Source organism: Aythya fuligula, chromosome 22, assembly GCF_009819795.1.
Source record: "Aythya fuligula isolate bAytFul2 chromosome 22, bAytFul2.pri, whole genome shotgun sequence".
NCBI lineage: Eukaryota > Metazoa > Chordata > Aves > Anseriformes > Anatidae > Aythya > Aythya fuligula.
Window position 1 is genome coordinate 3,079,651 of NC_045580.1, and position 13,913 is coordinate 3,093,563.

Consider the following 13,913-nt stretch of genomic DNA (forward strand, 5'->3'; position numbering starts at 1 on the left):
CCTCCCTCCTGGGGGGTCTCCCACCTCCTTGGGGGTCTCCATCCTCCCTGGGGTGGCTCCCCCTCTCCTGGGGGGGGCTCCCTGGGGGTCTCCCTCCCCCCGGGGCTCTATCCTCCCTGGGGGGTCTCCCTCTCCATGGGGGGGTCTCCCTCTTCCCCTGGGGGGTCTCCCCCCTTCCTTTGGGGTCCCCCCCCACCCCAGGATCTCCCCCTTTTCCTCCCTCCCCTCCCCGCGGTGCCAGGCTCCGGTCCGGGCGCGCCCCTTCCCGCATCCCCCAGCGGACAGATCCCGGCTCCGCCGTCCCCATCCCGGTCCCGGGGCCGCCCCCGGTCCCCCCCCCCGGTTTTTTCTCTCTCCCCCCCCCTCGGGCCGCCCGGGCATTGCGCAGGCTCGGCCGGGCCCCGCACACCCCATCATGGCGCTGCGGCGGCCGGCGCTCGTCCTGCTCCTGCCGCTGCTCGGTGAGTCCCCGGCAAAAGCAGCCGGGACCTCGGGGGGGCTCGTCCCCACCCCCTAAAACGACCCCCGACCCGGAGGGACCCGGCCCCGGCTGTGGAATTGGGGAAGGAGTCGGGGGGGAGCCGGGGTGCGGGGCTCCCGGAGCGAGCGCGGAACGGGGAAAGGGGATGCGGTGGTCCCCGGGGGGAGGATGGGGAGATGGGGAGGTGGTGGGATGGTGCCCGGGGGAAATGGGGATGGGGTGTGCTGGTCCTGGGGAAAAAGGGGGAGGTGGTGTCCCGGTCCCGGGGAAAAAGCGGGATGGGGTGCCCCGCTCGCCATTCCGGGGAAAAGTGGGGGATGCGGTGCCCCGGTCCCAGGGAAAAAGGGGGATGCGGTGTCCTGGTCCTGGGGAGAAGGGGGATGCTGTGCCCCGATCCCTGAGAGAAAGGGGGATGCGGTGTCCCAGTCCCTGGGAGAAGGGGTGAATGTGGAGCCCCGGTCCTGGGGAGAAGAGGGATGCTGTGCCCCGATCCCCGGGAGAAGGGGGGATGCTGAGCCCCATCCCTGGGAGAAGGGGGGATGCTGAGCCTGATCCCCGGGACAAAGGGGGATGTGGTGCCCCAGTCACAATTCTGGGGAGAAAGAGGGAATGTGGTGCCCAATCCCTGGGAAAAAGGGGACATCCAGCACCCCGATTGTGATCCCAGGGAAAAGGGGCAGGGGGATGCGCTGCCCTGACCCCCTTCCCATTCCCGACCCCAAGAAGCTGCGGTGCTGGAGGCAGCGGGGCCGGGCGCGGGGCAGGAGGCTGCGGGTCGAGGGCTGAGGGTGCCAGGAATGTGCAGCCTCGGCAGGCAGGCAGGGCGGACACTGGTCCCTATTCAAGCCCAGGCACAGGCGCCTATTGTTCGGGGGGCCCCGCTTGAATGTTTGCAGTTTTAATTGCAAAAACATTTGCTAATTCCGCTCAGGAATGAATTCGGGCTCATTTGTTGTCTGGCTATTAATAGTGGGGGGCTGAGGAGGGGGACAGCAGCCGGTGGGCTCACGTCGCCCTCCCCCCTTCCAGGCAGGCGGCAGAAGGCGAAAAGGGATGGAGCAGGGTTAGGGTGACAATCAGCAACTGATTTGGAAAGTTCAGCTACTGAAATACACCGGGCTGCGCAGGGGTGTGCACAGACACACAAATAACTGTGCGTCAGCTCAAGCCTGAAGTGTGTTGGAATATTTCAAACATCTTATCTAAGGGCAAACCAAAATGATTCTTTAACTCCAAATGATTTGTAGAGCCTCTGTGGCCTTGAATGAAGTGAGATTTGGGCAGTATTGCCCAAAAAATGAAAGAAGTGACTTAGACACTCGGGTGGAGTTCCCCCGAGGGATGAGGAGCTGGTCCTGCTGTGCTCTCCAGCTTTTCACTCGCTTTGCTGTGCTTTGTAGCTGAGTTTCAGCAGGAGGAATCGTGAGTACCTGACCCTGGAGCATCACACTCTTCCAGGTCCTAACTTTGGATTCAGGTGCTCCATTTGAATGCCAAAAATGTCAGACTTCACACAACTTTTCCCTACGGCTGGGCTGCAGGGTGGAAAGGTGCTTCATTTCCTTCCTCCTCTGTGTGAGCAGTGCTGAAGTGTCCTCTTGAATCTGGCTTAAAAGGCAGCGAGACTGGAGATGAACTACAGATAGCTCTGCATTTATTTTGACAGACAAAAGTTGCTAAATACAGCCAAACACCACTAGTTTCAGGCCTCTGCCTGAGAACACCTATCAGTCGAGTAGCAGGCTTGCTCCCAGTTTTAACACAGGGGGTTCTGGCTGCCTTGGCGTGCCTCCCCCTGCGATGGTTTCCATCTGTTTTCAAATTTGGGGTCATAAGCCCTGAGGAGTAGAAAGAACCAAGGCTGAGAATAAAGCTGCTTGTTCCACTACACTGGAGTTTACATAGCGGGGGCATCCCACCACGTTAAGGTGAGGCTGGCAGCAGTATGTAAGATTAAACCTGTACTGAAGCTGGTGCTGGATAGTCCCAGAGGACTGAGACTGTAAGGATGCCTTTGATGCCAACTGACTAGTTAAAAAAAAAAAAAAAAAAGCAGAAAAGGAAGCTGACAAGGCTAACGAGATGCTGTGATCCCAAACTGCAAAACCGCCTTAGAAATTTAAGGTGTTTCTTAGACTGCAAGCATTGCAGAGCAAGGATTGCCATCTCTTGATCATGGCCTTAAAACTTTGCCATGAAACTGAAGCCAGTGAAGCATGGAGCAGTCAGCGCGTGCCCTGCTCTAGGCACTAAAAGCATCTACAGATTCTGCACATCAGGGAAATGCCATGGTCATAATTATACCAGCGGAAGTTATTGGCGTCAGTGATGGAAAGCAGGGCTTAGAGCTGACATCAGTGTGAAGTCCTGCCTCGATGGCTCTGGTGCAAGCTGGAAATCAACATTTGGTGTTTGAGGGTTTCACGTGTTGGACTGAGAGCAGAACCGTGGAGCCCTTCCCAAAATTCTCAAGTATTTCTTGATAAAAATAAAACATGCTGATGATTTATAGCCCTCGATGGGCAGATAGGACCAGTCCCAGGCACATTTCGCTTTTAAAGTTCAATGCATTCAAATCTTACTTTGATTTAATTCTGATTTTGCAAGAGACTTTTCCAAACCTACAAAGTAGAAGTACTTTTTCTTTTTCTTTTTTTTTTTTTAAATATATATGAAGTCCATCTGTCCCAGCCACCAACAACTGTTCTGAGTCAGCTGTCAGTGCCAAAAATCACTGGGTGGAAATGTTGTTAGCTTTCTTGCAGTTATGATAAGTTGCTTGTTGTCGTATTCTGATGGGAAGTATTTGCAGTATTGCTTTCTTTTCAACAGGCAGTAAAAAAAAAATAATAAAAAAAAAATAAAAAAAATCAGGTCAAACAGCTCTGAGAGCCATGCCAAAACGAGATGCTTAATAACCTCTTCAAAAAAATTCTTAGGAAGGGCTTGGTGTTCCTATTCAGGCAAGCAGTATCTGGCATTACCACCAAAGAGTACTTGGATCGCATCAACTTTACAGCTGTTGACAAAGAACGTGACACCAGCACATTCCCTCTTGCTCTGAATATTTCAGAGAATTACTTGGTTACTGAAGCAGAAGCAGATTCAGAAAATAAAATGTGGGATTTTTGTGAGGAGAAAGAGCTGCGGACAGAGATGTTGCCCTCGTCATGAACTTCAGTTCTTTTACTGACCTGTTTATTTTCCTTGTGAGAGCTGTGTCCTGGGTCTCTTGGCGTGCGTGCTGGGGCTGGTTTTCAGTTATCTGTCCGCACACTAAGGACTTGCACCGGGAACACACGCTGAACTGCCAAAACTCACCTAAACAAATAAATAAAGCAGAATGAGCTGCGTTCAACTCCACAAACAAGGACAAAAGCTGCTCTGCATAATGGCTGTGGGTGGGCCTGCTGCTGGGTCTCCTGCCAGTTTGCCCCCATCTTTTGCCAGCTCCAAAGAGTCACCCCCCACTTGCTGACGCTTCCCCTGAAGCTCTCTTGGATTATTATTTAAGTTTCTCTTGCAGCTTGCGCTCGCTGCGTTATCGCTCTTTGCGATGAGTGGCTGGGTGTTGAAGCAGCACTGGCCTCCCAGTTGTATATTTAGAGCTAATGCTTCACAGTTGATTGCATCAAGCCCTGATGATCCGGAGAAGGTTCGTGAACTCCTGAAAGTGGTGGGAGGGAGTTAGCAAGGGGAAAATTTCCACAGCAACAACAAGGATTTTTCAGGATCCTAAGTCCTCAGGAGTTCTTCTCGGCAAAAACAAGAGCACGCGTTGCAAACGTGTCCCTCAACAGGAAAAAACAGCTACTCTATGCATAAAAGCTGGTGGCCTGCTTTGAAACTGATGTTTATATATTAAAAAAAGATGAATTCACGATATGAAATTAATTAGGATAATTACATTCTCAATCTGGCTTCTCCATCAACTGGAATATGAATTGAGTATGTTTTTCCAATTGATAAGGGATGTTTGCCCTCTCTCTGAACCCCCAGGGAGGATCACATTTTAATAAACACAGGACCAAAACCAAAATTCAACCACTAAGTGTCAGTTCCATGTAGTGGAGGGTGTGTCCCATGCAACAAAACCCACTCCTTGCTGAGTCAGGACATAGCCTAAGAACCATTTAATGCATTTAATTGCACTAATGAATGTTCTGGACTTAGTCTTAATTTTCCACCCAAAGGGGTTGGATTACTGTGTGGGTACGGTTCAGTCAATAGCTGGGCTTGGGGCAGAGGAAATACCTGCTGGGTTTCAGTTCTCATACTGCACATGAGAGTTTTCGGTAGTTAGAAGAAAATGTTAAAAAATAAGAAAAACCTTGACTTCTTTTTGGATGGAAAGCTCAGCCTGTGTTTCCTTACTCCCCTTCCGAGTGCTAATCCCCTCAGTATTAACTTGAGATTAGAGGCATTGTCTGGAGAGGCTAATTCTTGCTAGGGACGTACCAGCAAACGGGTCTGTCCGTGGGGAGCAGGACAGCAGCACTCCGAGGACTTCACCTGAATATTGGCCTCTAGGATAGCCCCAGCTCCTCGCAAACTTCTGCTTCTCATTTCGGATAAGTGGAGGTCAAGCAGGCCTTCCCTGGGGATAAACGTGGAGGGAGGTGTATATTAAAGATGTCTCCTGCACAAGACTGGCCAGCTGAGGTTGTGTTATCACTTCGAACTCAGCAGTAGCTACCTTTGATTGCCTCGCTGCGTTTCATGCTGTAAGAACCCTTTGTGTGACTCCCCTGATGAAGTTCAGCTGTCTAAAGCACAGCTTGGAAGTGCAAAGCCAGTAAGACAGCTGCGTAATTGAGCTGGTGCCCAGTTCTTATTAGAGCAGCATCCTAAGCTAGGCCTTCAAAATGCTCAGAGAAAAATACTGATACAGTATTTCCCCACCAAACTATTGGTGGGGAAAACGCAGCAGATGTGGAAGGTTTTTTTCTCTTTTTCGTGTAATAAATGGAACTTTCAAAAATAAATAAATTCAAAAAATCACCTCTGCAATTTCCCCTGCCCCTGAGAGCCCAGTCGAGGTAGGATCCCCACGAACCGACCTGCAAACTGGTGACAGCCATCGAATGGGAGGCCAGCCAACACGGGGCTGACATTAACTAATTAAAAGCAGCTATGTACATGCTGTAACTTGACAGCCCACAGGTACTTGAGATAAGCTCGAAATATTAATGGGAATTGTTCTGCCGTGCAAGAATCACTTGTCGGTAAAAATAATATAAGGTATTGGGTTATGTCGTGCCCCGCGTGTGGGGTGGAGCACAGGGCTTAACAGAGTCCGTTACAAGGGGAAATGAAGGTTTCAGTGCAGTAATAAATGAAGTAGATGAAATTAAATTCTGTTCAGATAATGCTTTAGGTTTTGTGGTTTTTTTTGAAGTCATAAATCCCAGGGATTTCAGAGTTAAAGCCAGAATACATCCTAGCCTTCCCCCGTCAGTGTACCTGATTAGTACACCACAAATGTAAGATCAGCAGGTTTCTAAGAGTTCTCTTAATTCATTTGGAAACTGCTGCCTCATTTGAGGACAGTAAAACTTTAAAACTGTACCAGGGACTTGCCACATCTTTGGCATCTGGCTAAAAGTTACAAGTGGACAACGTTCAGCAGGATTTCAAGATTTTTGAGCACACTATTAAAAATATATTTGGGTGGCCTAGGTAAGATTTTCTGCTGAGCTGCAGAAATCCACTGAAGTCTAAGGGGATTTGTTCCCATTACTCGGCTGTGCTTTCAACACCCTTGGCCGAAAATCCCCACCTTAATAACCTTTGGGGCATTTCTTTGTGTAGTGGCCAGCATGTTACAGGTGGGAAGCGACTTGGGGCACTGTTACAGAATCTGTTCGGGAGGGAGGGAGCACAATATTTCTAAAAATTCAGGTCCGTTGAAAGCACCTGAATTTCCTGCTCAGTCTACCTGAGACACCCAATCCACTTGTCATTTTTGACAGTCTTGCCCAGTATGTCTCAAGGTGCATAACTCTTATAAGGCTTTGTCCTTCAGTGGTTGCTGAAGTAGCCCATAGTATTCTATCTATCTAAAGAAAGTCAGAATTTTTGTTTCATTAGCAGTAACAAATAAGACTGGTAAATGCTGCCATAGAAGGGAGTTTGGTGAAACGAAGCTTACCTGTTAATATAGCCAAGAAGTGCCCTGCATGGCAGTCCTGCTTTTTGCTCCCAGCAGAAAGGTTCCTGGCATGTTACATCTCTCCTGGTGGCTCTATGCTGGCTGGCTGAGGGCTGCTCAAGTGGAGGTGGTTGCACAGCTGAGAATTCAAGGGTTTTGTCTGGACATAGATGTACAAGGTGTATATGGATGTACAAGGCTCTGCTGGATTTACAGGTGTACATGGATGTACAGGGCTCTTGCTCTTTGGTCCAAGATCAGACTTGGAGACAATACTTTTGTTTTTCCAGGATGCTATCCTTGCAAGACAAAAGCCTTAATAATATGCTAATGTTTTACCTCCATTCCAGTAGCACGTATGGCTTCTGTTCACATATCAGTGTGTCTTTGCGTTGTGCTGTACAGAAAAAAAACCTCTCCATACCAATTGGCGTCCTCATTCAGTGAAAGCTACCAAAGGATTAATTCATTGTGCTGCTGGGCTGCCATAAAGCTTAGGAGAATTCCCCAGAGTATTGCATGAGAAGGGCTGCACGAACAGCTCGTGAATCATGGCAGTGGACAGCACCGAGTGTCCACGGGGAAGGCAGCTCTGCCACGTACCCGGAGGATCCATTAAGGAGGCTGCTGCCTGCTAATGGGCTTCCTCCTGGGGCGCTTTGGCTGCTAACACTCTCTTGAATGATTTCCGGGAGCTTACACAGTTAACGGCAGGGAAGGTGTAGCAAAGCCCTGGAGTTCTTGCTGCTTCTGCAAAACAGCTTTTATCCCGAAAAGGATCTTATCAACAGCTATTTTTAATGCACGCTTAAACCTTCGCTTTAATCTTCTTCTTCTGCATCGATCTGTGCAGAAGCTTGGAGATAAACATTTCTTCATCCCCACCATGTTGTTTGGAGCGAGTTATTTTTAGGGCCTGGAAAACATCCGTCCCGTCGGGGCGAGGTTGTCTGCATCAGTAGCATACCTTAGGGGAGGAAGTCCCAGCTCCGTGCTGGGACAGTGCTTCGTACAATGCCCCGTACCTCTGCGGCAGCCCTGGGAGTCACCCATCCTCGGAGGAGTGGGTTGGTTCTTTCAAGGTGTTTAGAGACCAAAAACTAAGGTGAAAGGAAAAAATTCAGCCCCTTATCAGCATGACTGATTGGTGTTTTGCTGGGAGGAATGGACACGCATGCCGTGAAGGCTCCTTGAGGTTGCTCATTGATCTGGGAGCTCCCGCAGCAGAGGAGGTGCTGCTCCGTATCCTGCTCTGCTCTTAGCTACTCTGCTGGGATTGCAGGTAATGCAGTGCTGGGGTGGGTCTGGTCTCTCAGGGAGCAAGGAGGTAATGGCATATCTCCTTTCTGATGCACCAGCAAGCAGCTATTAGCCGGCTACAATTCGGTCAGCGCTGATGGAGTTGCCTTTGAACTGGAGATGAAAGCCAGGGCGCCTTGTAATCGCCTCCTGCATCTCCTGGGTCCTCCCTCAAGCAGCCCTGGCTATCGAGCTGCTGAGCATCCTTACGTCCCTGGTGTTTTCCCTTTACTTTGGCCAGTTCTCAGCGCCCCATAAATAACAGGGCAGTGCGGAGCTCTGCCTGCCAAATCTGCCTTGTGCGTGCTGGAGGGGAGGTTAACCCAGGTACGAACTTCTCTCTTCTGCCCTCAAAAATTCTCCACTGGGCCTGGCCAAACAGCTGTCCTTGCCCACAGGCGCTGCATGCTCTCCCACACAGGGCAAGATAAGCCCTTTGAAGTCAGCATTTTGGCTGCCAACAGCTTCTGAGGCGCTCCAGTGCCCCCCTCTCCCCATTACCAACTGCGTCTTGGGTTCTCCGTCCCAACAGCTGAGCCGCGATCAGGGCTGGGGGGTGCAGGGCCGGATTGCTGGGGCATTGCCAGGGGCCAGAGGGAATTCGAGATCACAGTTTGTGGTGGTCCACGAGCACGGCAGGGACTGGGAGCTCCTTCCCGAGGCTGCGGCGAGGCGTGCTCGTCGCCCACCAGCAGCCCGCGGCCGGTGCACGAGAGCGATTGTTCTCCTCGCCAGGAGGATCGCGGCGTTCTGCTGCGGGCTCCCCGAGCCTCCTCTTTTCACAAATATTTGGAACAGACTCTGCTTGGCAGCTCCGGCAGTTTGACTCAGCTGCTAAGCATAGACAAAGGCACGGACCCAGCTTCGGCACGATAACAAGGAGCTCTGGGAAGAGAGGAGGTGAGGGCCGGGTCCGGAGGTGAGGCAGCAGATTTATCCCTTACCTGTCCTTAAGGGAGAGGCACAGAGGGTTTGTTGGAGCTGGAGCTGGTTGTGTGTACAAGTTCTGCCCGCAGCATGTAAGGGGATCCCTAAGCTTCTTGGCTGTAGCACTGCACAGTCTTGAAGGGTGTGTTTTTGGAGCTTCTTGTGGTCTAGTGACAAACACGACAAGTCTGGCTGCCTAAATACTTCCCAAGAGCCTTTCAGTTCCTGGCTCATCCTCGGTCACTTCTGAGACACACATGCCTTAAGTCTCACATCTGTCATTCAGCTTCACGTTCTTGACATGAGGCAAAGTTTTCTTTGCTACAAAGACTTCCCTCTTCTCCACCCTCCCTGGTTTCCTTTCTGTAGCCCTCACTGAGAAGCAATATCTCCTTCAAAGAAATGCCAGGGAGCCCATTTGCAGAATTTACAGCTGCTTCCCAAGGCTTGAGTATCCTCCTCTCCAGCAGCAAGCTGCTAAGCATGTTCTTAAGTGGGAAGATAAGTGGTGTTATGATCCTTTCATCTTCTAGCTCAGAGCAGGCTGGAGATAACTGATAAAGGGATGACAGCGAGGAAGATGCATAGGCACCTTTGGATTTAATTCCTGCTTTGCAAGGCAGTCTTTAAAGCACACTTCTGGTGTGAACACAGGCTGGTAAAATAAAGCTGGTCCTTCCTTTCACAGCATATGTCTTTTCCTCATGGCTCTGAGCAGATCCCCTGTCTGTGCCAGCAGAGCCCAAGCAGATAAGGTGCAGAGGCAGCCAGGTCTCTTCAGCGTCCTGCTTCTGGTGGGCTTGGTTTGAGGCATCAGGCTGGGTTCATTGCACCGGCAGCTGGAAAACAGCAATAAAAAACAACACGACCTGGGATCTGCTAAGGGAAACCGGGGCCTAGATAGTCCAAAGCGACTGGTGATCTCCGAGGCACTGCCTGACATGTTTTGAAAGGGAGCTGACCCACAGGGCGGCCCTCTGACGTCTTTTGAAATCACACCACTCGAGGCATCTCAGGCCGGCTTTTCAGAAACGGGGACTCCCCAGATCATTACTGACTTTAAGACTGTCTCTAGATGTTGTTTCGGCTGGTGAATTTATTTCCACTTCTTTTTTTTTTTCCACATCCACGTGGATTTGAGTTGTACTTTAAACAGGGATGCATCTGCAGTGAGGGAGCAGCAGCCTTGCACGTGGTGGGCAAAGATGCATTCCTGCGCTCTGAGGCAGTACGGGAGCAAGCACCAGCGACAGCTTCACGGTGGGTGGGAGTCTTCAGACCCCTCTTTAACAGACCGTGCATTCAGCTCCAGAATTCCTGGTTGAGTCCCTCGTCTGCTGGCTGAAACAGGTGGCTTGCACATGCCTGTGAGGGTCTTTATTGGGGATGGTCTTCGAGGTCAGCTGCATCCAGCCCGCATTCCAGCTGGGTCCCTGCACCTCAGCTTCTGGCCCAGCTGGCTCTGGGCCACCCAGCCCAGAGGATGCTAACCACGGCACGCACGCTGCTTGTCGAAAGCAAACCACTTGAAAGCAGCACGTCTGTGGTCCTGGCTTGTGCCTGCCTGCTGTATTTTCCTCCAAGGAAATAAGGAAAAGTGGTTGGGGCAGAACGTGTCAAAAGCTTAACACCACCTCCGGGGCGCATGCACAGCCTGCTGGAGTGGCCGCTGCTCGTCCCACATCCGAGCCAGAGGAGACCAGCATGAGGCCAGCGAGCAGCAGGAGATGCTGTTCCCCAGGTAGCACCTACCACAGGCTCTGCTGGTAGCACTGCAGGTGAAGTTTGTGAGCTGCTGGGCACGCAACGCCTGGGAACATAAGTAAAATTGAGTTAATTGAGGCACGTCTTGGCAGGGGTTTGGCACAGTTTGTAAGGAAGAATGATCCAGAAGAGACAAATGCTGAGAAGACCCCATTCAGGTGCTGCCACTGAGGGCCTCCAGAAGTGCCCTAGCTACCCTAGCTAGAGCCACGCTCTTTCTAAGCACCTAATCCTGTCTCCTCTATTGCGTTAAGCAGAGACATCCACTCCCAACACTGTGTGTTCTGCCTGGTGGCAAGTCTTCTACAGAGCAGGCTACAAACCTTCCCACAGAGAGTCCCTGCTTATCTGCACACCGAGCCGAGCCTCTGCTTGGTCCGGGGAGCTGCAGCATAGCCGAGCAGTGCTGAATTTTCTGCCCTAGAGCTCTTGCGTCACAGCCCAAAGTGTGAACAGAGGCCACAGCCTCCCTCCCAAATCAGCCCCCACTGCCTCTGCACCTCGGCGTTACTCAGCACTTTTTCACTGACAGGGAATTAAGTAGGATTTCTAGGTCATTGTGGGCCTGTCAGGAGGAATCGTCTCCTTTAGACCTCATTAGCAAGGCTTTCTGCAACACCAGGCTTCAGAACAATTGCAGCCTGGTTCCCTAAACACTGCCTAATGAGACAGAGCTGTTAGTAGCAGTTTGCTAAATAAAGACTGTTTCTGCCTGAGACAGAATAAAGCCAGACTGGATTTTCTTAGCTGTCTCTCACACAGAAGGTATTTCAAAAGACCCTTATTATAATAATGAGCTAGATGGTGCTGTTGGGGAGGCTGCACAGGGCCAGGGCTTGATGCTAGCGCCAGGTGCTTCCCCAAAGGTGCCTTCAAGTAATCTGTGCTCAAGTGACCTAAAAGCCCCTCCAGCTCCTTTAATGCTGTTGCCCCTTTGGGTTCGAGGCACCTTGAGCATTTACCTGAGTTCCTCTGACTTCATCCCACTCGGTGACTTGCTGCCTCATGGTGGACAAGCTGCTCTTGGTGACTTCATTTTCCCTGGGTAGCACAGGATCTTTGATCTCTGGTTTGTGACAAAGTTTGCCCAGCATTCATGCAAACAGCTTTGGGGAGGTAAGGGATCCTTGGAGCCAGGCTGCAGGGCCCTCCAGAACATGTCTGATGTGCTGCAGAGCTCAGGCCTGCCTGGCCCTTAAAACTGCTGCGGAGCTGCCAGCTCAAGATGATGAGCAGCCCTCACGTTGCCATCCCCCTTTCAAGCAGAGAACTGCGTCTGAAACAATTGATGGCAGCACAGCCACTGCCTTGCCCTTTAGTGGATTTTTGCAGCGCAGCACTCTGTCTCGTCCAATTTCAGGCGAATGCAGCGTGCTGGCAAGCTGCAGGCCACGTGCTGCACAGCAGTGGGAGAGACCCTGCGCATCACTGCCTGCTCCAGCCCCAGAAAAGGTTTGCAGAGAAGATTACTTTCCTTTACTTGGTTGCTTTTCAAAGGGTGTTTGCAGATTGCTGATAGGAGGCAGGTGAGATTTCTGCTTGTACCTGGGTGCTGAGCAGAAAGAAGGTGGGTCCTCCTTGAGTAGTGTGAGGCCAGGTGACTGCTGATGATGGTCCTGTAATGAGATTTTTCATCCTCTCTCTCTTCCTGTTCTCAGAAGAGCTCGGATTAAAGGTGAACTCTGAAGCACGATGGGACGGATCTGCCTGCCTCTGGCTGGAGCAGACACAGGAGAGCTGGGGATTATTACTTGGCCAGTGTGTAGGTTTGTTTGAAGTGGTGCTTTGATGTGGCAATGGGAGTTGATGGAAGGTAAATGGTGTCTAGACAGGTTTTTCCTCGCTCTGTTGTTGTTTCTGAAGCAGCAGAAGCAGTGCCAAACAGGCTGAACAGCTCTGGGATGCAAGAAGCAGAGCTATTTCTAGAAAGACAGAACAATGGCTCTTTAGGAAGATCCAAACCAGTTCTCATGGAGCCCCTGTCAAACCCGCTGCTCCTCCATACCCGGCACACCGCCTGGGTCAGTTAATTGCAGCAAGATGCTGGTGGGAGTGAGTGAGGGGAAGCCCAAGAGGTAGCCAGCACATCTCCAGGTGAGTTGGCATGGCAGAGAGGTACAGGAGAGGTCGATTAACCAGTGCCCTGGCCAGCAAGGTTGGGAACTCAGAGGTGAGCTGGTTTTGGCAGCATTTGGAGGGGCATCAGGCTGACTGTAGTAGCAGCGTGCTAGGGCTCCCTCAGTGCGCTTGGTGGGACGCTGCCAGGATTTAGTGCCCAGCAGAGCTGGCCTGGCTGCCCAGTAACAACTGCAGCCAGTGGTTCAGCTACACTGGGAGGGGAAGAAGAGGCAGGCCATGATCTAGAGAGACTTGTCGCTGGCTGGCAGGCTGTGCTTTCAGTGCTGTCTTGGCTCCAGTGTGCCATCTCCCCCAGGCTGTTAGGGAGGGGAAGTGGAGACTGCATTCAAATGCCTATTGTCTGTCCTTCAGCTGGGAGCAGAGCCAGAAGAGAGAGAGGCTCTGGCAGCATCTGATACAGGGGGCAGATGTTAGGGGAAACATACTCATCCATAAAACGCTGGCGCTGGGATTTTCAAGGGAGCCACAAAGGTTAAGTGCCCGTGTTTTGGAACGTGTACATGAAGGTCGCAGAGAAATCCTGGGCTCCTGGGATCCTTGCTAGGCTCGGAGAAGCTTTTTGAAGGGTTTTTTTGAAGGGATGAGTCCTCATGCAGCATCTGTGGGCTGTCCCAGGTGAATGCTATTCTTGGGCCCATTTGTTTAAGCATAGCCAGGGAGAAGGGCAAAGGTGCACAGAGCCAGATTTAATCTCCTGTGGGGGCCTTCAGAGGTGTGTAGCTCTTTGAGTTCAGCCTGGCTTCCTTTTCTTGTAGCCAGCTGCCAACTTCTGCAAGCACGAGCTGGAAGTAGAGTATTTCCTGACCCTGCCTGTCCTCTCGCTTCACCCCTGCCAAAGCAGGGCTCGGCCACAGGTTTCAAGCAGAGCTGGAAACTTGGCGCCGAGGCGAGGAGCAGAAAAGAGCCCAGCTTGCTCTCCTCTGCCTGGGTTGGCTTCTGTACTGCTGTGGGGAGTACAAATATGTTCCCAATCTGTTCGCTTCGCTGACATGACTCCAAGACACACAGGCAACAGATACACTGACCAAGAAGGGGCCATTGTTAGAGGGACCTCCTTGACTGTGGCTCTGCTGTAAGCAGCTGACCACTGCAGCTCCACAGTGCTGGGACGCAGCCACCCCGTGTCTCACCCACACCACTGAGAGCATTCAG

General features: G+C 51.5%; 1 protein-coding gene across 1 annotated transcript in view; it reads left to right on the top strand.

The window, feature by feature from the left end:
- Positions 1-399: 399 nt before the first annotated feature.
- The window catches only part of JAM3 (junctional adhesion molecule 3), a 33,323-nt gene continuing 19,809 nt past the window's right edge, over positions 400-13,913 (top strand). The window contains exon 1 of the mRNA XM_032201785.1: positions 400-461. Coding sequence (XP_032057676.1) covers positions 416-461 — 46 coding nt within the window. The 5' untranslated portion in view covers positions 400-415. The remainder of the gene's footprint in view (positions 462-13,913) is intronic.